This window comes from Botryllus schlosseri, chromosome 16 (assembly GCF_051294905.1).
Source record: "Botryllus schlosseri isolate E-star chromosome 16, Bs_hap1, whole genome shotgun sequence".
NCBI classification, from domain to species: domain Eukaryota; kingdom Metazoa; phylum Chordata; class Ascidiacea; order Stolidobranchia; family Styelidae; genus Botryllus; species Botryllus schlosseri.
In genome coordinates this window covers 12790262-12816582 of record NC_137251.1, presented here as the reverse complement: position 1 = coordinate 12816582, position 26321 = coordinate 12790262, and the positions used below count along the sequence as shown (strand labels likewise).

Genomic DNA, 26321 nt, shown 5'->3' with positions numbered 1-26321 from the left:
GATCTGGGTGTTGTTCTTCGATACCGTTTCACGCTGGTCCGTCTGTTTTATTCGAACAGCCGTCGGTCCAAAAGCCCACTGTTATTATTATTTAAATTCAACTAGTCTCTCGATCGCAAACCCAACGACCATTTCCATCGCGAAAAGGTCTGATCGGTTTCTCTTTTAGTGAATGCATACCATAAATTACTCTTTTATACACGTGGGTTGCTTCGGAGCGGATATCATGAAGCATAAAAAGTCGCCATCTAACGACAGGAATTCATTCTCACGCAATCGTGATGGCCGACACTTGTTTACAATCCGATCTGATGAGTCGTTCTGGACAACCGGCACGGCATACTGGTTGTCGCGCTGTCGCGGTATTTCAGTTTCAGGTTCTTCATAGTGCAACAATCAGGGTGATTTTAACAGGCTGCCTTAACAGGGAAATTTAACATCCTAGTCGCCTTGTCATTTCGATGTCAGTCGGGTGTAATATGCAACGTATATATGTATGAATCTGATTACCAGTAATTCTTATCACCAAGACAGGCTTGGGTCATCCGTTGTAAAGTATCTAATAAGGGTTCTTAGAATCCATATTACGGTAGCTACCGTACTATTCTTGTTTCGCCTGTACGGTACGTGTTGGAATACGGTGCTGGAATTTGCCATTGACTGCAATAATGGAGAATGGCGAAATACGACGAGTGAGCGTTGCATCGGAAACTGAAAGCCAAGTCCAAACGAGTGTGTCCAACTCACCCCGCAGCAGTGTATCGGCTGGTATGTATTGTACTATCTACTTATCCGTTAGGGGTATCGTCTGTGTGGAAAGTAGGGATAAAATCTTCATGCTTTTGACCTTTTGTAGCTAACGCAGCCATTATGTTGCCTTCATATGCAGTCCTGTTATATTTATTTCGTATTTTATGTAGCCAACTGGCTGACTACTTACATCGACAAGGATTTGATTTGGTATAATAATTTGGCTAGGACTGTTTTTTACTGGCACAGTTGCCCAAGTCCTCAAGTTCAACTGATACTATTGTTAGGCTACTGGCCGGCCTGATTGGAATCGCTGGCCTTTTTGCCTGATATATCAGGTGAGCAGTGATGATTTTCCAAGTTAGAGTAATTTGAAAAAAATAATTAAAAAATAAAATATAGTGTGAGCACAGGACACCGATTCCAAACCGAGTGGCCGGTACCTCTCATAGAATTGCAATTTCTAGTTTATGGTGTTTCTCATGCAGGCACCTGCGGTACGCATATCTTTCTATCACCGACCCAGTTACCATTTCAAGGGTTGTTTATATCAATATTAGAATTACTCCACATTGTGTAGATTTTACATTGGAAAAATCACGGTAGTCGCACGTTTTTCAGTTCGAGACTGAACTGTAGCTTTGATCACCTTAACTTACATATTGCTATTCAACGTGTGGGTGGGAGGCTTGACTGTATCTCTCTTCCTGCTAGATTGAAGTCATTTACCATACCGGTAATTCAAAATTGCTTCTCATTTGCATATAGTATATGTGCTTCATTGAGAATACTCATAGTCATCACCGATAACTAAACAAACGATGCTGTATGGATGACTATGAAAATTGAATACTTACCTACTAACTAGTTGCTTCATGATGTGTAGTTTAGAATATTTTCCCTTTGGTATCTTACCAATTATCGCATCAGCCAATTTGTTGAATAGCTGCATTATGAGCATCGACCAACTATTGCAGTGGTTGTTTGAACTCCAAGGTTAAAGCTAACAAATGTGTACTGGCTTACATATGACAAAGCTGACTATAACCAAATTATCAGCCCCACCGATAAAGACGAGGCCCGGCTAAACAACTAGTAGATTGACAAGATTGATGTTCAATTTTTCATAACTGAATCCAAATTTGTGAAATTTTCAACATCAAAGTTGTTAGCTCAGTAGGCCACTAGAACTCTTTACATCAATCCTCCTCCAGATATACCAGTGTGATGAAGCGATTAGTAGGTTTCCGTCTTTTGTACAACAGCTATATCTATCAAACACTGTAAGAATTCTTGTGATGGTTATGAAGTAATATGCCTTATGTTAAGCAGTCTATGTTTGTGATAAGCTCATCAGTATTTCAACACATAGTGTACATAGCTGGGATTGGGTTGTGTACTCCTGTCTTGTTTATTTGAATATAACAACCAGGGTTCCGGGAAGTCCTTCATTTGAGCTGTATATTATTAAATGTATTTCTCAATGGTGTTAGTTTGATAGCACTTGTTATTCAATTGACTATTGTGTGTTCACGAATAATAATTAAAATCAGTTACTTATTGACTATAATGAACTCCCGTGTTCTCTACTCGACAAAATATCAATGTGGATAAGTAATTTATATATGGTAAAATGTGTTGAAAGTATAATCAGATATGTTGTGAATTGCAAAAGTACTGTCAGATGGGTGTACTTATGAAAAAACATTTGAATCAGTTGCATTGGTTCATGACAGGTATATTGAAGCTGAAGAGTAGGCCTACTGTGCTATGATTATAATGTGGCATTAATTTTTTCAGAAGAGATTTTAAAGTAATCTCAGACATTGGAATCTTATATCAGTATAGACTTGAAAGGATAAATTTTAATTAATGAAGTAATTATTTGATAGGTGTTGTTCATTAATGAAATGGCATTTTATTAGTCAATGGAGTGTGTTTGTTCAGTAAGGCCTGATGGGTAATGGTAGCAATAAGCGATCGGACCGGTGGATTGCAATAGCAAGGCAGCTTGTAGCAATTACAGAGGCAAAACATTTTCAAGGCAGTGCAAGTTTGAGAGTGGTGGTAATTTGTGAATTCGGGCATTTCTGACGGATGTTGTATCCGATTTCTCTGTTGATGAAGCAGGTGTTTTCTGTGTAATCAGCCATTGGTATCAATCTTTCCATATAATAGGTAGGCCTAACATCGATACGTAGCAGTGATAATTGAAACTTGCAATTATTAGTTATGGTGAACATGATACAATTTTACCTGAGAGATATCAAAATGTGAAGGTTGTGTTGTCTTGATTTAAAACGGAAATTCACATATGCACCTTCACACGGCTGACGTTTTGAAAGGCATGCCTCACATTGGTCAAAGATTTGTTGAGTCAACATATTCTTCACCATCAATTCATTGGAAAGCGTGTACATCTGACTGCCTGTCATTTTGGAAATGCGTGTAGATTCGGTATGTCATAACGGACTGGTGCAATAATAGGTGCAAATATAATATCCATTCATTTCTAGGAATAGAATAGGGAGTTGACTAGTGCAGTAGCAAATTTAAGTGTAACTGGTTGGTAATCAAAATTGCAAGGTAGGCCTACTCTTCCAGGTCTCATAATGTTTGTTTCCCAGAATTTTTTGTATGAGGTAGTCCTGCTTTGTTTCGTGTTTGGGTTTTTAGATATTGCATTAACTTTTCTCATAATTGCTTGCAACGACTAACCTATGGTTCCAGAAATATGCTTATTAGTTTATATGCAGAGAAATTGGGCTGTTGTCACCGAACTTGAAGGTATTTCTCCTTTAATCTCCCTTGAAGTCAATTTATCAATAATCATGTCAAATACAAATAGAATGTTATTCAAATGTTATCACAGGCTCCAATCATTCTAGTTTATTCATGTTCAATATTTTTAATATGCCGCAATGCAAAATTGTGTGCTCAAGACCAATTGTCTTAGCTCTTATGTTTTACAAGATCAGATTTTGACGTTGGAAGTGATGCACTATTGCAGGCAGTATCTACTCTGCTGGTTATTCTTAAATGTCAACGCTAACAATACTGAAATTGCTGTTTCTGGACTAGTTGTTTAGTCAGAGGCCAGTGGCTTCTTCAAAGCATAATTGTCAGCAAATATTTTGCTAGTACAAGTACTAAATGAATCGCGACATCCAGTCTCTTACCCCTGCGCATTTGGCCTTTCATATCTTTGATGCCGAGTTCATGGAATTTATGATAGAATAATTCGTTATCTTTCAAAACGATACTGCTCACTGATCGTAGACGTCATTTGAAGCGTGACATTTGATTGTCACAATTTATTGCCCGATACTCGACCCTTTTGTTGTCCGGTTGAAAGTGAATTCCTGCTTTTCGCAGTGATTCGAAGTATCACAATGATCCGGTGATTGCTCAGATGTATCACATTAAAACGTATTTGTTTGCTTTACATGTCCTCACCTCACTAATTGCAGTAGTGCTTTTGTAGTGCAAGGAGTGGATATGGTTTCCAAGTAGAATAACATGCACTCAAACTACCTTGCCTTGTCATCAGATATTGTTTAAATGGTTAATGGATCAGTCATTGGTCTATTGTTCTTAAGAATGTTTCAACGATGCTAGCTTCTTATATGTCATGAATATTTCTGCTCTTGTCGCAAATTTGTATGACCTAATAGAAACATGCATTGGTGGCATTTGCATTGGCTGTTGTCATTTATGAGTCAGCATATAATGTAAATAGGCATACCTGCTCTCGCCAGACGCCCAGTAATCCTTCAGATGTTACTAATTAGTTGTTGCGATGATCTGTGTGTAATTGTGTATAAGTGATTACTGTGTATGCTTAGTGATAGTTACTTTACGTGGTTTGTGTAAGTTATAATAAGGCGTGATTGCCTAATCTCCATGGAACAAAGAAACGGAATTTTCAGTGTGGAGCCTCTGAAATGTCTGACTTTTGGTATGTTGGTATTCCGTTTATTTTGTTGTGCCAGGAAATCTCTTGAGGATTTTTGAGGACAAGCATATCCTTGATATTACTCTAAAACCAAATTAGCTATAAGTCCTTTTTTTCGCTGACGTTGGACCTGATGGTCTGGAGAATTTCTACTGGAGCAACAAAAACAATTTCCAAAGTGAAAGAAATGTCATTGGATCATGAAATGGGCAATAGAGAAAAAGCCCCTTCCATTCTCCGGTTGATTGATTTGTTTTAATGAATTGAATAGTTTCTTGAACCAACTTTTTGATTCACCACAAGAGAAATTGATATGGATTTTAAAACAACTGTTATCCGCACACCAACAATACTATTTTAATAATATCCAAACACCCACCACAAGCACAAGCATACATGATTTATTGGCTGATACCTTGTTCCGGGGGACATTGACCAGTAATATTCTCATAATTATATATATTGTTTACTCACTTGCTGGGAAGCGGAAGGTATAATGTATTAGGTTATCGTCATGCTATTTGATGATGTATGAGATATGGAATTTGCATTTTCTCATCATCTAAATTCAGGAGTGGTTATTTTAGACTTTGAATACAAATAGGTAATGAGTGTCCATGTCCATGCACATGATTCTCTCATTCTCTGCTCAACAGAGTGTGAATGTTTGCTGACATTGGTGAGATCAGCTTTTGGATTCTCTCTCACAGGGTCTTTCATTGATCATATATCTTCATGAACTGGCCGAGTTCATGGTGACCTTTAGATACTGTTGTACTACAATGGTGTGAAGCAGTAACTGCGTCATATTATGAATCAGGAGAAGGAGTTCAAGGTAGTAATGCGCCTCGGATTCTTCTTGATATGCCTATTACTTCCGATCATTACGATAAATAGTGTTGATCCTAGTGTTTTCCTACGACTTCCTATTTTTTGAACCTCGCTGTGTTTGTGCCATATAAATTACCCTATCAATCAACGATCATGATTTGAGCCAATCAATCGAATTAAAAAGACTGTTCGGTGTGCATTGTGCAAATCCCTTTGTCAACATGTAGACCATACTGCTTTAATGTTCTTCATCTTTCCAACATTCCGAAATATATTCCGCATTGCGCTTGATCAGTGGGATTTTATGTGGATTCTTTGATCCCCTCATTTTACATTCCACAAAGAAAATGTAACTAGTACTGTTATTGGATGACTCAGCAGTCAGCACTGAATATTTGGAGTATCCGTGTATACATAGTATAAGCTCGACAACGTCAATTGACATGTGTTATATTCATTGATATGTGATTGTGAAGAGCTTTTATTGGTTGCTATCATTTCAGGTCTAACGTATGACCCCCCGGAACCTTTTATTTTAGGCTATCGTTTGTTGAGCAAGCATCTACTTTGATTTGGCTGCATTATAGCTTCAAATATAGAGTCAAACCCGTTTTAGAAAATGGTCCTCCATGTATACGTTTACATGAACACTGATATGAAATACATATTATCAGGGTCTGTTAACATCCTAATGAGACTATGAAATGCTGCAATGTACCTCTGTATTGTTGATACACGAACTGTTTTATGATGTTTAGATACTGTAATAATCGCAGTTGAAGTTAGGTATATGTGGTTTTATATCCCATCTCAGATCTGGGAGAGAATTTGATTTGCACATTGAATTTTCATAAGTATGCCGCTTGCGTTGTCCAGGTTTTGAAAAGTGCTATGTTAGCCAAAGTTCAAGCTGTCGCCGTTTTTCAAAGTCTAGGCCCATCTTTTAATGGTGGTTTTCAAAAGTTCTGTTTGTTATAAGATACAGGAATGATGTGTGCCGACTTTGACTAGTCTTTAATTGGATCTGTTCTGATTGATTTCCCCAAGAGAATAATGTTGTCAGCATCACACTGTTGCAAACTATTTGAAAACCGCTGCAATCACACACCAATCTTGCAATAATTGCTGGGCATGTGGATTTTCTCAAGTATTGCTTATTATATAGTGGTGGTTTTTCTGTCAATAATAATGCAACAGTTTTAAACCACTAAATAGTAATGACTCTAAAAGGCGCTAATACTAACAATTATAGGAGAAGCAGCATATAATTATCGGTATAGCCAATAATTAACACAAGATCAACCTTCTTATACCCTATCATATTGCATATTTCTTTTGTCTAACAATTTCAGATCGAGTATCTCACATATCTGTCGTACTTAGCTGGGTATGACATGAATACACAAAATTTGAATATTTATTTGACTAGCTTTATTGGGGTTGAGTTTTAAGATTGATCCCAAAAGCTGAAGTTATGCAGGACTAGGCTATGGTAATTTGTATGATATATCAGTGAAATCTTAATATTCCGTATAATTTCAGGCTTGAGTTGTTTGAATGGACATTGGTTCCCATTAGGATTTGACCAGAACAACAGCAAGTCTTTCTTTGTTTCTCATTTATCATATTATTTTTGTTGGCATGTTAGTTTCTTTATATTTATATCCACCCCTTTGGTGACACCCTGTGCGATTTTTCGCCTATCGCAACCAAGATTAATAACCAAACTGTCGATTTGTGCAGGTTAGAGCGAAAATAGCATCATGTCAGTTTCGCAAAATGGATTAGTTTACCAGTGCCGCAGGCTATGTTTGCTTGGAATAAATTCATGGAATATGTAGGTTACAAGCGAGAGGGAGTAGTGACTGGAAGCTCCGTCTTTAAGCTCTGTATTTAATCCACGGAAGTAACAAGTATTACGTGGAGATACCTATCAATAATAATTCCATCGCCTGGACTGTAATCGTGCGGAATTCTCGGCACAATGGACCATTCTCAAACGCCTGCTAGATTCTCTTTGCTTACCGGGCTGTGGGTGTGTCGTAGGCATGCCCGCCTGTCGATTTCTTCCCATAGGGATGATAGTCATGATAGTGTTGAAATTGATAGAGATTAGTGATATTGTCGTGTGCTGATCTTTAGAAATTGTGCTGTGCGTGGACTGATCAATACCCAACGCTTGCGAGAAGTAACCTTTACGAAATGTCGCAGTGGCGCGCGTGATTTGGTTACAACTCCTGGTCAAACTGATCCGGCCGTTTCGTCCATTGATGCTTTGTTGCGAGCGATCAATTATTCAGATGCGATTTTGAAAGGGACTCCCGCTTCTGAAGGCGGTCGCCTTGCGTTGCGCAATTTTCGTAAACAAACTTTTACAAACTTCTGGATTTTTAAAATGCGCAACTAGAACTAGAACTAACGACATTTAAAAATCCATTCATGGCGTTTGTCGACTACAATGGTCATTTACATCAGGCCAATATTTCTTATTTTGGAATCCGTATAGCTGCCGACTTGCGGCACGGATTGAGCAGTAGATGTTTGTTCGTGTTCGTACAGTTCGTACATTTTTTTGCGTTTAGAATCTGCGAGCAATGACACGAAGGAAAAGCAGCCGCAGGAGAAGATTTGCGTCGTGTGCGGCGACGTGGCCACCGGGACCCATTTCGCGGCGATGACCTGCGAAGGGTGAGATGCCTTCGCGATTTGTGAAGTATTATCCCGGCTTACGCTCTGACGCGTTGAGATCACGTGATCGATTCCTGGCCATTGATTGATGAAATGTCGGTAGCACCGCGATGATATCGATGCCGCTTTGGTTGCAGCAATTCGTGTATTGTGGGACATTTGTTTAACTGAAACCATGCTATCGAATCGTTCTAAAGTGCGATGTTTAGACTGACGTAGGATAAACCTAGGCCCTGCGTAACAGCCCTCTATTTCAATCAGGTGCAAAGGGTTCTTCCGGCGGTCCATGAAGAAGAACGTGGAGTTTACGTGCGCCTTCGACAAGCACTGCGCCATCAACAAGTCAAACCGGAAGCACTGCCAAGCCTGCCGGCTTCAGAAGTGTCTCGATATGGGTGCGTGCTAGGGCTGTTAAAAATGAAAAGTTTTCTCACAAATTTGGCTGATTTTGTAGCGAAATTGTCAGGTCACGTAAGAAAATAATATGCTGCATGGCAAATTTGACACAATTGCAAGCAGTCAAGCGAAGTTATTGCAATTTGAAATTTCAATCATTTTATAAAATAATAGAATTAGGTGAAGAAATTGTTAGGTCGTCTAGAAAAATGCGCTGTGCGTCAAATTTCGCCCAATTCCAACCTGTAGAATCGAGGTGATTGCGATTTGAAATTTCAAGCCTTTCAAAAAATTGATGCATTTGCTGTGGCGAATTTCCATGACCAACGTACGGAAGCGAATAAATTGCCCGGGTCGCGTTTGATTGTTTTCTCAGCGATCCGGCGCGATTAGGCGGTCTTGTTTTTGTCGATTTTGATGCCGATTTGCTCTTCCCGATTCTCGGCGAAGCTTTAATTTTAGCGCTGTCAACGGCCGCCGAATTCTCTTGCGATGACTCGGCCGTCGCAATTAGCTATTTATGCGTTGCGCAGCCCGGCCCGATAACCTTTCCGTGAACCTTGATGATGTAACTGCCGCACTGCGAGATGGTTTGCGACCGTGATCGTAATTTACGGCTTGCGTTTTCGCTATGATGTCTTCCGGTGAATATCCCTTTGGATTCTGAAATTGTGATATGCTGACATTGTCGCGTGTTGTTATGTGATTTTTTTTTTATCTCGCTTACATATTTGCCTAGTTTCCGCTTGGAATCGCGTCGATTTGCGTCAATTTTTCACTGACCTTCAAAGAATTTCTCGTTGCTCATTTGTTAGCCGGTCCTCCAGTGTTGCATAAGTGCAGCGGTTCTTATCTTTACTAACCTGGCGAACCCTTACGATAATCTGCACGTTTTCGGCGAACGCCAAAATCTTCGCAAAACAAAAACAATGATCTACTGTATTACACGTTACTACATACAGAGCGCTGGCGCACGGAAGGAACTCTGTGGTGATCTGTAATTAGGCAATCATTGCTTTCCTCTGATAGCTTCTGTTGCACGTTACATTGTGTCGCCATTGTCTTGTCATTCTATCCTTTGCTGTTCTGCTGTATGTTGTGTTTTGTTGTATGTTGCTTAAAGCCACCTTGGTTACATTTACTTCAATAAAGCTTTAGTTATGTCGACTTGATAGCCAGTTCACGACACTCTGCATGAACGACAGTTTTGAAAGAACAAAACCAACAAGACGTGATTTTCACTCAAAACAAAAACTGATTATACTTATCGAGTTATCGCCTATTTCATGTAAGACTATTTCATTCGTGGGCAGTGCAATTCACGCCAACAACATTGACGCGCAGGGTTTGCGGAATTTTAGGCCAACGCCGTCAGCGCCGAGTCGGTGCGTTTCGTACGCCAGCTTGACCGCATGCTTGTAGCGGCAACATGCTTCTGAAAGCGTTAACATTCACGAGACATATCGCGCAAATTTGTCTATTTAATGCGTTTAAGTTCTTGCGCAAGGCATGCCTTGGTGCCTTGCCTAGCTGCTATGTTGTTAACCGTTTATTATCTGATAACATGAAAGCCATTTTGGCTTGGTCCATTGTGTATACAAAAGTGCAGCGCACTCTGTTTCTAATGCTGTCCACCTTAGTGGTGGCTCGTAGGGATTCGATTTCGTGTAGTGTTTTATGCGATCAGGATTGCATTATATCTGATCTGCTGTGAGGATTGAGTTCTGTTGCTATAAATAGCATTCATTAGAGATATATTTATATAAAAGACAGTGAATCGGATAGCAGTGAATGAAACGTGATAGCGGCATCGTGTGGATGCCAGGATCGCTCGTGTATTATGTTCTATTATGTGCATTGTGTCCTACGAATATTGAACCTGTAGCTGTATCACGTATTGTAGCGTACTCTCAGATAGTTGAAGCATGACGAAATTTCATGTCCGGCCGAATCCGGGAATCAAACCCGGCTGCAGCCGGCGTTCTCAATGCCGGTTTTCTGCGCCCAAGCCCTCCGTCCGTTCGCGAAATCGAGTCGCTGTTTCCAGAAAGCCGCTTTGCATACGCTAGAAATTAGTAGGAATACTGCCGAATAGCCCTAGCCCGGTCCTATCACGATTTTGTATTCCGTCTTGCCAGGCATGAACTCCAGCTTGATCATGAGCGACGAGAGCGTGGAAAAGAAGAGAGCGCTCATCAAACAGAACCGAGAGAGAAAGGCGGCCTTGAAGCTGAAGAAGCAGCAGGAAGAGATGGAACAGCGCGTGCAGAAGTTGGAGTACGTGAAATAGCCCTGTTTTAACTTTAAACTTTATAATAAACAGCAACAAAATGACTTTTCTTGAAAATGACACCGTACTATTTACGTAGAACATGGGAAGACCTTTACTATCTCAAAATTCTCTTGAAATTAACGACCGTGTGGTGGAAATTAGCGTAGTCGATACGATTTGACATAAAGGAGCGCCGAAAATTCACAACGACAGGTGGCGGCGAATATAATAATAACGCGTAACGCTTCCGACGACATATTTGGGTATGATCGCAACGTATATGGCACGAAAATTGAGAATCGGATTTTGAATGAACGTATAACGTCCAGCGTATAGTCGTTTCTACCTTGTAGCTCATCTTGACGCTATTCTGGAATAGCGGTTATTTATGTCACAGGAGAATATGGGTTTGCGCAAACAATTTTCTCCAAAACACCAACAAAACATCTCTAAACAGCGACATGTTTGTATCAGTAGGCTATTGACAATTGAATTGAGTTTGCACAGTAGGATATTTCATGTCAGACGGCCATTCTATTTATGTGAGTCCTGAAGTTTTGGCCCCGCGTTCGAGAACCACTGATCTAAGATATGATATATAAGAAATTGTCACGCTCCCGAAACACGAAATTAGATTGTGGATGGCGCTCGACCAGTGGCGTAGACAGGGGGGGATAATCGGTGTCCGATACCCCCCGTTTCCAAGCTCGAAATACCCCCCGTCTTACGTATATTTCCATTGATCTAATATTTCTTGTTCTAATTCGATAATCCCCTAATTGCCGCGCGGCATCATCACGTCATCGATCAATGCAATGCGGTGATGCCTTTTTCTCATATTGTTCTCTCGTCTACGGAAGCCCGAAAAACGCGTCTCACATGGCTCTCCCGTCTCATCTGAACGATATTATCCAGTTACAGAACCAGAAGTCACAGTTACAATAACACTCGCATCGAAATTTCGATACCGCGCGAGTTGATTTTCGTGTTTGACAGTCTATTGTCAACAAACGTTTAGAACATGCGCGCTAGGCTTGAATCATTAGAGATAGCAGATCCCTACAGTACCAAAACAGATCGTTCTAATCAAATGTTCTGTATGGAATCTATTATGTATTGATCCAATTTGCGATCATTTAGTTCGGTTGTTGTGTGTGGGTTTCCAGATGTCCAGCCGTTTCGTGTCTCAGGCCTCTGGCGCATCTGCTGACTGTCCTATCATAACGCGCTTGGCTAGTAGTAAAACATTGGAGGCTAGGAAAATTAGGCCGCTCTGTGACTCGCGGCGCGTGATAGTGCTACTCGATGTGCTATTGTAATAACCAGAAGTTATAGTCTTGGCCTCGACAATTCGCAATTGTCACTTGTACACCGCAAACGCGTTTAGGAATGCATTTTGATCGCGAGCCTAAGCCTGCGCCAGGCCACTGTTATTCACGTGATGCAAGCACAAGCTCGAGCGGTAATTAGTCTTTACCAGCTCCACACACCATCTTGGCAGACAGTAAAAATCATATTGATTTAAAACAAAATTAATCCAGATTGTTTGTATCAAACGGCAACAGACTATAATTCATTTGCGTATCTTCACTGTTCGAGTGTTCGTCTTTGAGCGCAAAATGGAGAGATCTTCCACTGTGTTGTAATATGATCTGCGCGCACTTTCGTGATTACATCCTCGCTTTGGTAATTAAGGTCAAGATACCTCGCTACCATCGAAATTTGGTTGCTACTTCCATCTGATCTGATACATTGTGATTTGCGAGGTGATCGTCGATCACCTGCTGCGTTGAGTCATGATTCGAGCGCGCTTTGTATCAAAATCCGCGCGCATGAAACTCGCTGTCGGCAAATAGTGGCGCGCAAGGGAAAAGCGCCTTCTGTTTGTTACTGTAGCATGCGACTGCGCATAATAGAGCTATATTTTAAGATAACTGGCAAATGTTCATGTGTATAAAGACGTAAACACAAACTAGATTATCTTACCCTTGTTGTATCGGCATTTGTGTGTATTAAACCGCAATAAAATGGTTAGCATAACGAATATCATCTTTTCAAAAAATATCCCCCGTTTTAATAAATATCCCCCGTTTTTTTTCGGCTGGCTACGCCCCTGCGCTCGACTCCCATCATTTTACTTTGGGCGCTAAAATAGATAATTATTTCAACTTTTCAGGTCTTTATTACTGTTATTTATCATATTTATTACTACATTAATATACGACTGTGGAATGCTCGACTCCGGTGCTGATCGCCCTGGTACTCGATTTTGCGCGGCCGTACTCGAAATAATTGCTTGATACATCACGAGTGAGCCGCCACGAATGCAAGCTGCTGAAAATTTCCGAATTCGCGCTGTTTCGGAAATGCCGTCCCCGCGAATGATCGTCGACCATTTCTTTTACCGCGTTTACAGCCGATTATTGAAATTCGGCAAATTGCGTTGAAACGAAATACGTCGTGAGTAATTTTCGTTTGCGGTAATCGCGCCGCGGGTTTTCAGCGCCAGCGCTCCGTGTCATGTGACAGCGAACCGACAGAAATCGATGGAATAATATCCCGAGCGCTCTGCGACGGAAGACTTGGTTTGAGATGATTCGGGAGTTGTCGTGTCCGCTATATCGGTTTCGTTCGAAAATAATCGTCGGGTCGATCGTAATTCGGTTTGTTTCGTCTGGAAGTTATGTGTTTTCCGACTCAATCTGCGATTTTGTACGAATATTATTTCTTTATGCCATCGAATGGTATTATTCATATTGATATATGCCCGAATATTTTCGGCTGACACTCGTCAGGGGGTAATCGTCAGCGACAAGTAGAGAATTGAACATTGTATATCAACGATCATATTATTTCTGTAAGTGCGCACTGTGCACTAGGTATGTTCAAAAATGACTCGCTACTTGATAAAATTGTTAGGTTATACCTAAATAAACGCTGCACACCAAATTTGAGGCAATTACAAATTATAGAGGCATTGCTATAACAGAAAACAGTTTTGGATTTATCTAATGAAAATAAATGTATTTCAAATTTTAGTGGCTACCCCATGAAATGGTTAGGTTGTCTGAAAAAACGACGCACGAGAAATTTGGACCAACTCCAACCCGTGGAAGCGAAGTTATTTGAGTACAAAATTTCGGATTTGGCAAATATAGTATTTACGGTGGCAAATTCTTTAATATTATTGTTTTACCCACCGCAAATACTATAATTTGAAATTTCCAAATTTTGAACATCGGTAACTACGTTTCTACTAGTTCGAATTGAGTCAAATTTGTTGTGCGTCGTTTTTTCAGACATCCTAACAATAACACTGCTACAACCTACAAGTATATTCAAAGGGTAATATTCCAAGAATATCCTATCCTGTTTTTGCCTTGTCGATCCGACTGCAGAATCCATTACGTTGAATTCTGAGCAGGGACCACAGTCGGGCAGTAACTTGTTTCAGTTCGCGCGATATCCCACAAACAGATTCGAACGCAACATAAGACCGCATTCCCGAAAATAAGACGCCGAAATTGTCTCTAAAAACCCGAGCATGAATTGTTTTCGCGATGTTTCGCATTAATGATGTCATTTGATCGGGTATACGAAAATGAATCTATATAAATAAGGCGTTGCGCATTTGTGTTGCGTTTATTATAATCGCCGAAATTTTTACTGTAATGGCGCTGCTTACGTATGGTCGTTACTGATTTATGGAAATATCCCCGGAAATGCTAGAGGCTGTTTTTGAACCCATCTGCGAAAATATTTACTTTTGTATCCCGGTTGACCTGTGTTGTTCGTACATTGAAAAACGGTAGACCTACACAATAGTCTCGTCTGACTACACGGGTCTTCTATGAAAAGAAAATCATTTACCCGCACAAGCCGAGGTTAGGTTCAATCCAAGTCATAAAAACAACCCAATGGCGTTACTTACACTTTCGTATGGCTTTACCGAAACTCGCGTTGCCGTGCGTCCGAGCGTGAAGGATGTAGGAATTTGCGTTGCGCAATGCCACAGAGGTTATGTCATGTTGCTTGGTATGATATTAGGCGATGAATCAATTTCGTGTATCGGATTCAATGGGACCTGCTGAGATCATGCGATTTGTGGCACGGCCAGATAGTTCCGTGTTACTTTGCTCCTTGAGATCTGATTCCCGTCGATACAATAATCATGAGCGATTTGTGATCTTCCGTTACACCTGTATTCGCTTTGTGTATCGTGATGGCGGATAAGTAACTAACAGCGCGCACCTGTATTCGCTTTGTGTATCGTGATGGCGGATAAGTAACTAACAGCGCGACGGCCTTAAATTCGGGTCACATGCTTAAGATACTTGCATTGCATTCGGTCAACGCTCGCAATACGTGGGTGCTTGGTAGCTCTGCATGGAAACGCGGATTATACGTTACCGAAATAGAGAATCTCTATTTAATCGTTGTTGCAAATCGTAATTTTTGTGTTCGTCCGTATATTGGCATCCCCGTAACCTCGATTGTCAAGGTCTCAAGTTCTGCTAACACTTTCGCCTTAACTTACACAACAGCCATTATTGTAAACATAGTGACCTCTACTAGGAAGGTCAGTGTTGGTGGCCTTGTGTGGCACGCAAGACGCAGCGCATTCTGAGTTTCGAATTACGTTATCCGCCTGCACCACGCGTAAGCAATGGAATAAGTCCACCATTTTGTGCGCGGGCTAATTGTTTATGAAGCGCGTCGCGTCGCCACTAGGGCTGGGCAAAATCGAGGTGCCTGAGTGATTCGATTCTGAATCACGTAAAATGCTTCGAGTCGAGTCGAGTATTCGAGTATCACCCATTTTGACGTCACAACAGAATGTACCATGTCAAAGTTCGGATATGTACATTTTGTGCCACCACGAAGAACATAATGCCAGTTACCCGTCACATTAATGATAATTCGGTATTTTTTCGACCATACCGACTTCAATGCACTTCTTGACAATGTTGTGGAACGATCATGACTTCGGAAATCTGTTATTTTCAGTGACCTTCGTAGCTTTGTACTATGTCTATTATGCTGCGACACTGCCAATCAAGGCTTCAAGGCTTCCTCAGTGGAAAATAGTATCAAAACTATAATTCTCGTTTGTAAATTAACTTTCAGTTGCGAGGAGCGTATAATTTCAGTACTCGAAAAAATCGTCTTTTACTACTCGACTCGAGTCATTAAAGTTAATACTCGATTCAGATTCGAGTACTCGAATCATTGAGCCCAGCCCTAGTCGCAACACCTTTCAAGCTGTACTTTTTGGCACGGCGGGAGCCTTGAAATCTCGATGCGAGGTACCGTATAATCGAACTTGAACACACGCACGTAAAACAAGGCCACCAACGTTCGTGGAAATGTTGTTAATGTGCGTTGTGACATATTACTATTAACAAATAGGAAACGAGTTATGTAACTGTTACTATTTACTTCCCGGTCGCATAAAAAGGACATGTTTTGGTAGTTAGCAATGAATTCGGCACTTGGCGGCCCAAAATTTCTAGCGCACCTCTACCGTAAGCTAACCCTAACTCGTAATCCGAGTATCGTATACTAATTGCCGAGTTCAATATGCCGAATTTATCAAGTGCCATTTACCTTATCACAAACTCACCAGTCACCATCCACGCACGTATTTGGTGAACATTCATTTTCGAATCTGTTAATTCAATATTGATGCATCACTTTCATAATGATAAATAGTTATCATTTAATACGTTTGTAATGCCACATTTACCAAGCGCTGGTTGGTAACCATAATTGGATACTAAATCTGTCTGGGGCGTACATATCGTAGTCCTAGTTTGTCGTATCGGTATGCGCGGGACTCCACTCTGAATCCCTCAAAATGTTCGATATTACCCAGCCTCGATATTACCCAAGTAACAAGCTCGTCGGTAAATTATCCTCGACCCCGATGTGACGCCATGGTCGTCTATTCACAGGTCAGCTACCGAGAAAGTCGTTAAATTGTCGGCGGAGGACAAGGCCTTGATAAAAATGATGCTGGAAAGCCATGAGCAAAGCTACGATTTCTCGTACGAGGGCTACGACAAGTTTCGCGGAAATGAGGTAAGCTTTACTTGTGGTCGTTTTCGCGCGGCTTTCAATTGAGCGCGGTCGAAAAGGTTATCTAATTTTGATAGTGTCGGGTTCCGTTGAAGCGATCGCTGGTGGTTATCTCGCTATTGGACGGATTTTATAATGGGCCGTATCGTAGGCTAATAGTCGCGGCGCAGTTTTGATTTTGGCATTATAAGCTGGTAGGCGTGAGCTATCGATCAACTGGCTACGGAACACTACATGGCTGTGCCCAAAGACCAAACAATTTTGCTGGTTCGTCACTAGGTATCTGTGTTGTGTATTCATTCGCCCGCTTGATTTGGGTCTTTGAAATTCTGCGCTGTGCAAGTTACTCTGCCGACTCGCACCGCGTCGCGTGATAGCGTATTTCAGGGTTACTGAACTGGCGGACCTTTTTAGTGATGAATACGGGCCTTATCCGTCTCAGTATGGACTTAGTTATTTGATAAAACCATAACAATTGTTATCGTTGATTTGCAATAGGCAGAATGTCAAACATTTTTTGCCACTAGCTGTGTCGCCTGTGTGTGTGTGAATAACAGCATAACAATAAATTCGTTTCGCTTATTGCTTTTGGTAACACCGTATTGCATTTGTATGACTGCAAATTATTTCACGCGGGTTATATGTAAAACGGATCTAAGAGAATTTTCAGAATAGAGCGATTCTAAAAATAGTTGATTAGCCTTGGTGTAGGTCGTTCGGTTCACATCGAGCTCCAACGGTGCGTGCGGGATTATGTTCAATTCGTTCACAGAGACCCGAGTATTGTGTTGTGATAAAGTGGACCAATAGAACCTTTTTTGATTTTCCATTCGTTTTTGTGTATCTTGAATTATGGCCATCAAGCCTGTATAACCGTTGATACGGTTTTGCTGCTGTCCCGGTTGAGTGTGGGTCACCGAAATAAACCATCTCTCTTCTCGGATTAGGTCGCTAGTGAACCCGGCATTCGATGAATTTGGCATCACGAATGTAGCACTTCTAATATTCTTATGAGAGCGAGGCATCAATATTGTATCGATAAATTTGAAAATGAATGTTTCTCTGAATGTGAGCGTGAATTGTGAACTACGGCTCTTGGGAAATTCGACATACAAACGAAACAGCTATAATTATTATGCAAGCGATGCAACAATATTATATTAATAATTCGAAAATTATTGTTTCCCATAACGTGAGCGTGGTTGTGATAGATAGAGGTCACGTGATCACGGCAGGAGTAGATTTCGCGGTTAGTGTTGGAATTCTCGGCATTAACAAACGTTCTATTTCGACGGCTTCGGGTTTCGGCATGCCGATGGAGAACCCAACGAAGGAAAAATCCTACGCGGAAATATTGCGACCCGCGATATTCATTTATTTTATTTCAAATTGTGGCGCCGCAGCTGTAACGAAAAATCCCACACGGACATACTCAGAGGAGTGCGGAGCGGGTCGACAAATTATCTGGTCACTCCTAGGCCGGATTCTAGAAACGACCGTGATTCGGAGCGAAAAACTACGATAATAATTGTCTACTCACAGGGCGGTGTTGAATATTGATCGAAACAATGCAGACAGGAAGTTAAATACTCAAACCCAACCCCTATCTGAAGTATTTTGCCAACTTGGACTTGGCGTGTGGTTTATTTCCATGAACGTTTCACTTCAACTACATATTCGAGGGTGGAAGAGGCTACGGCCGTCATATTCTTCAAGTAAAAAGTACTGATCCAGCTCCGGCCCAAAATGGAAAAATCCTGCCGAATATCCAATCCGACTCCGGTTCACGCTCCGTCCTGTCTCAAAACCGCAACCGGCCGCTGGTTGTATCAATCTCCTTTCAAAATATGGCGCATTTCGGTCGATTACCGTAACGAAAAATCCTACGCGGAAATATTTTGACCTGCAGGTCGCGTTTACCGCCTTTCAAAACACGGTGACTAAGTCAAAACGGCGCAGGGCGCACGCGAGTTCGCGGGCGCGCCCGGTGGCATTGTGCCGCCGTCAACAAATCACCGGCCAGGCGCCCACATCCGCCGATTCAAAGCGCCACGCAAAACAATCGCCGAAGCGGCGTTGCTAGGGTGGGCTGGGTTCATTCTACAACCGTGGAATAGCCTAGTTCCGATTAAAGGAAATCGTTCAAACTTATAACCGTCTATTGCCGCGTACCGAGGTGGCCCGGGTTCGGCCGGTGTCGCATTTCGCCGGCTAAGGACATTGTTCTCACCGCGAATGTTTCGGTTCTTATTGACTCTGTCGCCTATCCGTGCATCAGTCAAACTGTCGCGTTGATTGTGGCGTGATCCGGCCGCGTTACGGGGTCATGCTAGTTCGCGGTTGATGTGAAGTTCCGGGAAATTATTACCTCTGCTCACAGGGAAATGTGCAGGACACGCCCTATATTTCTCGCCCACGCGCATTGTGTATTCAATGTAATCATTAACGTGTAGGCATGTCTGGTGGCGTATTGAGTCGATTGGAATAAAGTACGTTGTATGATGACCGGGCAAAGTCTAGATATGATGCTGCAGCAGTGGTTCTGAAACTTCATCAACATGGCGGACCATTACACTAATCTGGAAGCCTTATTGCGAACCCCAAATGTTCGTGTAGTCAAAAAAAACAAAATCCTACCTCATTGTCATCCGAACTGAATTGTGCATCAATAACTGTGTTGAGATAACAAGACCATTAAAACATGATTTTCACGCATGACAAAAATATGAGTATTTACTGCAAATCTGCTAAACTTTTGCTTTATGGGTTGGGTCTGTGGTGTATGTCTTAACCCCCAGCGAACCCCACCTGGCTCTAGGCTCAACGAAGCTCTAGCGATCGTGTGCGTAAGATACAAGCATAATCTCAGTGGAATCGATCACTTGCTCCTCAATCGAATGAAATCACTATTTTGAATATTTTTCAAGGATGTGATAAAACAAAATAACCATGTCCTGGAATAGCGCATGTAGGATACGCATACGCAATTACGCATATTTGTATAGTATTTGTTTGCACGAGATAGCTCTTCGGCATTCAATGAACCTTTGCGAGTCTGCTTACTATGCTATCGATCAAAATCGCTTTGCAGGATGAGAAAATACGAAGTCTCCAAAATGTGATTGAAACTGATTTGATTCGAAATGTCAAGTTTGAATCGCGTGGCATCAAAACAGGTTCGAATATAAAGTCGCGTCGGTTACCAAGATATCGTGATTTGCAACCTACTAGAATTGAGCGCCCTCCTTTCTTTGGTCGCATTTTTGTTATGAAACAGATATCGCAAGATACAGGTCCGTTGCGGCTGCGATCCCGGCCGATTGGTTCGATAATGTCCAGACGTACACTGTACCGTAACTGTGCAGTGGTCGCTTTCGTTTCTGTATCTTACGGTGTCTTGTACAATGTACGAGTGTGGCCGTTGTCGATGTCAACTATGCGGGGCCCAATTTCCGAGCTTCTCGCGTTGAGATGTGTTTTTTCGTAGGAGTGCATTCTCAATGTCATATGGTTATTGGTAGGGCTGGGCACAATGATTCGAGTACTCGAATCTGAAACGAGTATTAATTTTAATGATTCGAGTCGAGTAGTAAAAGATGATTTTTTCGAGTACTGAAATTATAAGCTCTTCGCCACTGAAAGTTATTTATCAACGAGAATTATAGTTCGATACATTTTTTCACTGTCGAAAGCCTTGAAACCTTCATTGGCCGTATCCTAGCATACGAAACATGTAGTACCAAGCTACGAACGTTACTGGATAAAGCACATTTCCGAAGTCATGATCCCACAACATTATCACCAAGTGCAATGAAGTCGGTATAGGATCGAAAAAATACCAAAGTATCTTTAATGTGATGGATAACAAGCATTATATTCTTCGTGGTCGCATAAGAGGTACATATTTAAACTTTTACATATAACATTCTGTTATGACGTCATAATCAGTGATACTCGATTACTCGACTCGACTGGAAGCATATTACGTGATTCAGAATCGAATCACTCAGGTACTCGATTTTCCCCAGCCCTAGTTATTGGTCGCGTTTACCGCGATAACTTTGCGGCCGTCTATAACGTCTATATCTATTTGGCATCGGGATGTAACGTCTGAAATCATGCGCGATATGGAGCAAAGTAGGGAGTTGTGAGAGTTGATTTCGCGTATGGGTCGCGCGCCAGTCTGCCACGGAATTTAGGCTCACGGAGAGTAAGCACGGTGCGTTGATTTGCATCGTCTGCGAAAAGATGTTGTGGAATATGTTTCTGCAAGATGCGGTGGTACCGCAGACGCATTCGTTAGATATAACACGTCGGTATTCGCTTTGCATTATCGAAGCGCTGTTTTCCAGGGAGATTGCGCGATACAACGTTGAGATTGTGCTGATACAAAGTCCAATTCCCTGTTTTAATGGGAGCAACAGTTATACCGGGGCCTACGATACTAAACTGTCTAAACTGTGATTGTTTAATTGGGATGTAAACTATGAAGGGCGTTGTTTTGCTTATGCTAATACCCGGTCGTAATATTTAATAACTGCAGGCTTTTGGAATTATATCGTACGCTCTATTTGTTGTTAAACCGCGAGATGGCACAGCCGCATTCTTACCGCTAATTAGTTCTTTTTCTAAACTTCTTAGTTTGATTCAACGTCTCGAATCTGAGGGTGTGTTTCCGGCGCAGTTTCCGTTTAGCGTGCCCTCTGGACTAGGTGCTGCGGTGCATTGTTCCGTCGCCGCTGTGATCCTACGAAACCGTGCGCTTGGTTCGCTGTTAGTAATGTGCGTCCGAAATTCGAGTTGCGACCGTGGGATGGGGCTTTACAGCTTGGCGCAACCGGACACGGTGCATGATCGGTTCGAATATTTTTCCAATTTTGAGCTGCCAAATAATTTGGCTGATGCAATGTCCAAATTATCATCTTTCGAGTGTCCGTTAATTGATCGCTGATGTTAAGGGGCCAACGCGCTCTAAATACGATGTAGCCGCAAATTAAAGTATGTAAACAACAATTCGGCAACTGCCATTAACCTCAAAGCCCCCGTATTCGAACTGCAGCCTAAAAGATTTTCAAGAAATGTACCAATTTAAATTATACCAATTCGTATGGGTATCGAGGTCGCGGGTGCATAACACAGTCCATGATTACATGGCTGGCAAAACAAAGCGATTTTCTTTATGAATGGCTCGCATGTTTGTTCGGTCGGGGGCAATTTTGATTAACAGTAGCGTGACAATGTGTTAACGGGCTGTGTCCGCGTATAGGACATGGTAATTTCCTTTACAAATCGCGAACTAGGCCTACTTGAAGTAGGTTTATGAAGGTTGTCCTTACAAGCACATCGCTGGGCGATGTGATAATGCCTATAGCTCGCGAGGACTTGTTCATAATGCATAAATGTGCAGACTCGGCTGAACTTGGCCGATTACTTTCCGGAACCGTTTCGCGCGGATGCATCTCAAATCTATCGAACCATTTTGGTACATACATAAATTTCATGCGCTTTTGCACGCATGATTTTAAAATAGAAGCAGTTTGCAAAGCAATCCGTGGGAGCGAGCGGGTGCATATCGATGACGATAGTTAGCTCGTGTAGAATGTTGACTGTTGAACTTCTTTAGTGACCGCGTAATGAAACGAAACTGTTTTGCTCTGCGGCCGACGGGAGGTTTGCTGGCGGGCATTTCATTCTTTAGAGCTCTTCTCAACTATGGCGGTGAGGCCGCGGCCTTGGCGATGATTCGCTCTGCAGCGCTCCGATAGCTTTTGTATTTTTGATGATGGCCTGACGCGATCGAATGGCGTCGCGTGACGTAGGCAGTTCGTAAAAGATTCGTTGCGATTGTCCTTTGAAACTTTTTTCTCTCGGGTTGGGGGCGATTTTGTGAAGCGATTTTACAGAGTTGGTAGTTGACTCTTGGCGCCTGCCACGTTAGGGACGGTCCGTGTCATGTTTTCTGTCTGTCCGCCCGGGGCCTACGATACTTAAGTATGCTTAAGTATCGTAGGCCCCGGTCCGCCAAATATATTTGAATTTTACACCTCGATACCGAGATGCAAGAAGGTTGGACGGTTTTCCCTTAATTAGTGACACGAAACAGGAAATTTTTAATTGATTTCAAAGTTTGAAACATATTTTTCTGCGTGGTGTCATAATATAGAGTTTATTGTCTGCATTGAACTTAGGTTATGTCACAATGCTGCATGCGCTGTAGTAAACTGACCAAAAATATATTACAACTCGTTTATGGGAACACTTAAATGCGAATGCTGTAAAGATACGGTTAAACATAGTACATAAAATCTTGACAGTATAATTTAGCGGCATTTGACTGTGCACTATAGGCTAGCAAACAGCAAACCAAATAATCAAACTCAAGCTATTGGTTTTAAACAACGCTCCGCTCTGCATAATCAATCACTAATAGAACCACCCAACCACGTATGATTCGTCTGTTATCAAAATGCAGCATAAAATGAAGTTTTTAATAATTACTCTCCAGTTGCATACATCGTGATTGATATTAGGGTAAATTTTGATTATTTGACCGTTCACCGGTCGGCGGCGTTAACTGATCCAGGCCCAGTTTTGCCTCACAAGACGACACTTGAGTAAAAGTAGTCTGAATTCATAACCTCTTGAATAGATTGTGCAAATGACCAAAGCATTAGTTGTAGCTGTTCTCAAAATTAGTAAAAGTACCTCGTTCCAGATCACTTCTTATTACACGGCAATCTGGCTCTACCCCACAGTTCTATTTATAGATCGGTGGCGGCGCCGGAAATCGCTAGCGATTTTGTAGGTCGAATCAGTTCAATTCTCGAAATGGCTCGCCTTCAATTGCATTTTCGAGAAGTTCGTGTTCGAGTTGCTTCGATCGAATATTATCGAACCGAACTTTTCGCGTCCGCAGGCCATCCCGCCGCCCGACCCGCAAGAGGTGGTCAACAAGAACAGCACGCTGGCCTGGTACGCCGCCGAACACCAGGACGAAGCCAAGCCTCAGCCGCAGAGAAAAGAGAAAAAGGAAAGTTCCGACAATTCCGAGTACGCCACCTCGTCAAGCGGCGAGCACTCCGGCCAAGGTAGAGAGTTACTTTTTCAAATCCGAGACGGGTCAAGCCTCGCGCATCGATGGAACTATTTTTATTGGTAGCATGTCACGTTTCTACGGACGCCTATGAAGTAGGAAATGTCCAGATAACCAATCATAGTATACAGTATTACAGACCCGTACTTTTCCAACCACCGGTTTAGACGCTCGGTTCTGACCATGCCGAATCTAAATCCATCCGTCTCTTGTTTTCGACAGAGCAACCGCAATTTCAATCGTTCAATTATTCAGATTTGGTGAGTATCTCGCCGAGCCTTACGTAGATTGACGCGCTTTCCCGTATTTTTCTTAACCGCCGTACTCACGAACGTCATATTTTCAAGAAAGCCCACAAGCGTACCGTGGCTCGCCTCCTGATTGCCATTTACCGGCGCCGTAAATAGACTGCGATTGTGCGAATAATGAATTTTGCTAATCCTCATTTGTGACATTGTCTCGCGAGTGCTGTATATAGGTAATCTCCTTGGATTTCGCGAATCCGCTGTGCGGACGCGAAGCTTATAACGCGAGCTATCTCAATTTCGAGTAAAGCGGAACTTGACTTATCGTTCTCAGCGTTTCCGTTACACTTCACCTATTGTACAAAGCTTGTATATACGTTGGAAATTCTAAGATGATGTATCACCGCTGTTTCGTTAATGGATCACGTATTCAACGGGTGTCGGAAGACGATTGCTTCGCAGCGCGCACCTAGCTTTTTCGACCTACGCGTATTGCGAATATCTTTTCTACTATGCATTCGAGTCATTTTGCTTGATGGCTACACGCAACTGGTTGATTAACGGTGCTATTTACGCGGTGTTCTGTAAACCAAACGAACTCAATCTGGTCCCGTGTAGCACGCCCACTTTGGATTCGTGATTAATGCTTATTAGACAGTAATTTGCGATTGATCTTTGGTGCCGATTTGGTGTTGTTTGTCAACAACGCGGCGCAGTCATCGGCGCCCGGCGAATGTGGGACTTGCTGCAACCGGTTGCGGGCGTTGTCCTTATTTCTTTTCTCGATAGGATTAGCTGACTTTGCTCAAGTTCGGGCCGTCTACAACGGTAGGCCTATAAAGCAGGCTGCAAGCTGTAAAATATCAAATGATAAGTTCACCGAAAGTGCAAACATCTACGGTACAAACGAAATGCAGGTTGCAAGGAAATTCTGTCTTACTAAACAATCTCGACAATTTTTTAACCTAACGCTACAATTTTAACAACATCTTGTCCTATTTTTTGTAATGTAAAAAAAAATCGCCCTAGTGATCGGTAACGAGTTCGTGAGCAGCTTACCACTGCGACCACCTGTGCGTGTATTTAACTCGATCCCGCTCGAGCGGGCTTGTTTCCGATATTCTGCCTTCACTTGTCAGTGTGCCGGGAATCTGGGCGATTTCGGGGACATGTTCAGCAGCCTGCACGGCACGCAAAAGCCATTTCTCGACAACTTTCTTCACCAAGCGGTCGCCTCTTCACTTCCCAGGATCAACTCGGAGTAAGTGGTCTGGTTTTCGCGTGTTGCGGGCCGTCACCTGTTGAGAAGGCTTCTGGCAGCTTGAGTTTTTTAATACTCCGATAGGTATAAAGTCTACTTGCACTGGTTACCCGAGGCCTCCCGTTTCTGCTTACATTTTTTTACGCAAAACTATGTACTTTTTTTTCCTTTGTACTTTGTAAAGTAGAACTTGGTGTTGGGATATGTCTGCGTCAGTTTTACGAGTTAAATTGGCATTATAACCGAGCAAAATAGCCCACGTTATCTCAATAGCTGAATATATGTACGAACGGGGCCTACGATAACATATCGTAGGCCCGGTTCGAATTTGCGCCAACTCGCAGTATCGTGTGGCATTTCACGTTGATGGGGAATATTGTGTCTTGCGTTTTCGAGTTCTGAGAGTATGCGAATCATCGACCAATTCCGCTTCTTCAGTAACTTCAGTATACACTTGAATATGAAATTCTTGTTGAAAATGATTTTGAAATTACCGCTTGCTTCGGTGAAAGATTTGTGCAATTTCGTCGACAGCGGCTCGGGCAGTTCATCGTCCTCGTCGCCGTACATGACTCCGAACGGCGCCGCCGGCGGCTTCGATAACTTCCAGGCCGTCTTTCCAGGCATGGGGCCGGACGCTAACGTAAGTAAACGCTATCGACCCGCTGCTGTATATGTTATTCGACGCGTGTTGACTTTATCGCGAGATTACCCGATTTGTTATGATGTCGCGGTAGAGATGTTTTACTATT

At 42.1% G+C, this 26321-nt stretch overlaps 1 protein-coding gene across 2 annotated transcripts in view; it reads left to right on the top strand.

Moving 5' to 3' along the window:
• The first annotated feature begins 311 nt into the window (after nucleotides 1–311).
• LOC145459316 (vitamin D3 receptor B-like) overlaps nucleotides 312–26321 on the top strand; it is a 37681-nt gene continuing 11671 nt past the window's right edge. The window contains exons 1-9 of one of the 2 annotated variants that reach the window (XM_080337964.1): nucleotides 312–768; nucleotides 8119–8224; nucleotides 8486–8619; nucleotides 10759–10897; nucleotides 16847–16973; nucleotides 23887–24058; nucleotides 24286–24323; nucleotides 25448–25569; nucleotides 26104–26212. In XM_080337964.1, the coding sequence (XP_080194090.1) occupies nucleotides 669–768; nucleotides 8119–8224; nucleotides 8486–8619; nucleotides 10759–10897; nucleotides 16847–16973; nucleotides 23887–24058; nucleotides 24286–24323; nucleotides 25448–25569; nucleotides 26104–26212 (1047 nt within the window). In that variant the 5' untranslated portion in view covers nucleotides 312–668. Of the gene's footprint in view, nucleotides 769–4542; nucleotides 4709–8118; nucleotides 8225–8485; nucleotides 8620–10758; nucleotides 10898–16846; nucleotides 16974–23886; nucleotides 24059–24285; nucleotides 24324–25447; nucleotides 25570–26103; nucleotides 26213–26321 lie in introns of those variants that run through there. The other variant, XM_080337966.1, reaches the window with a different exon arrangement.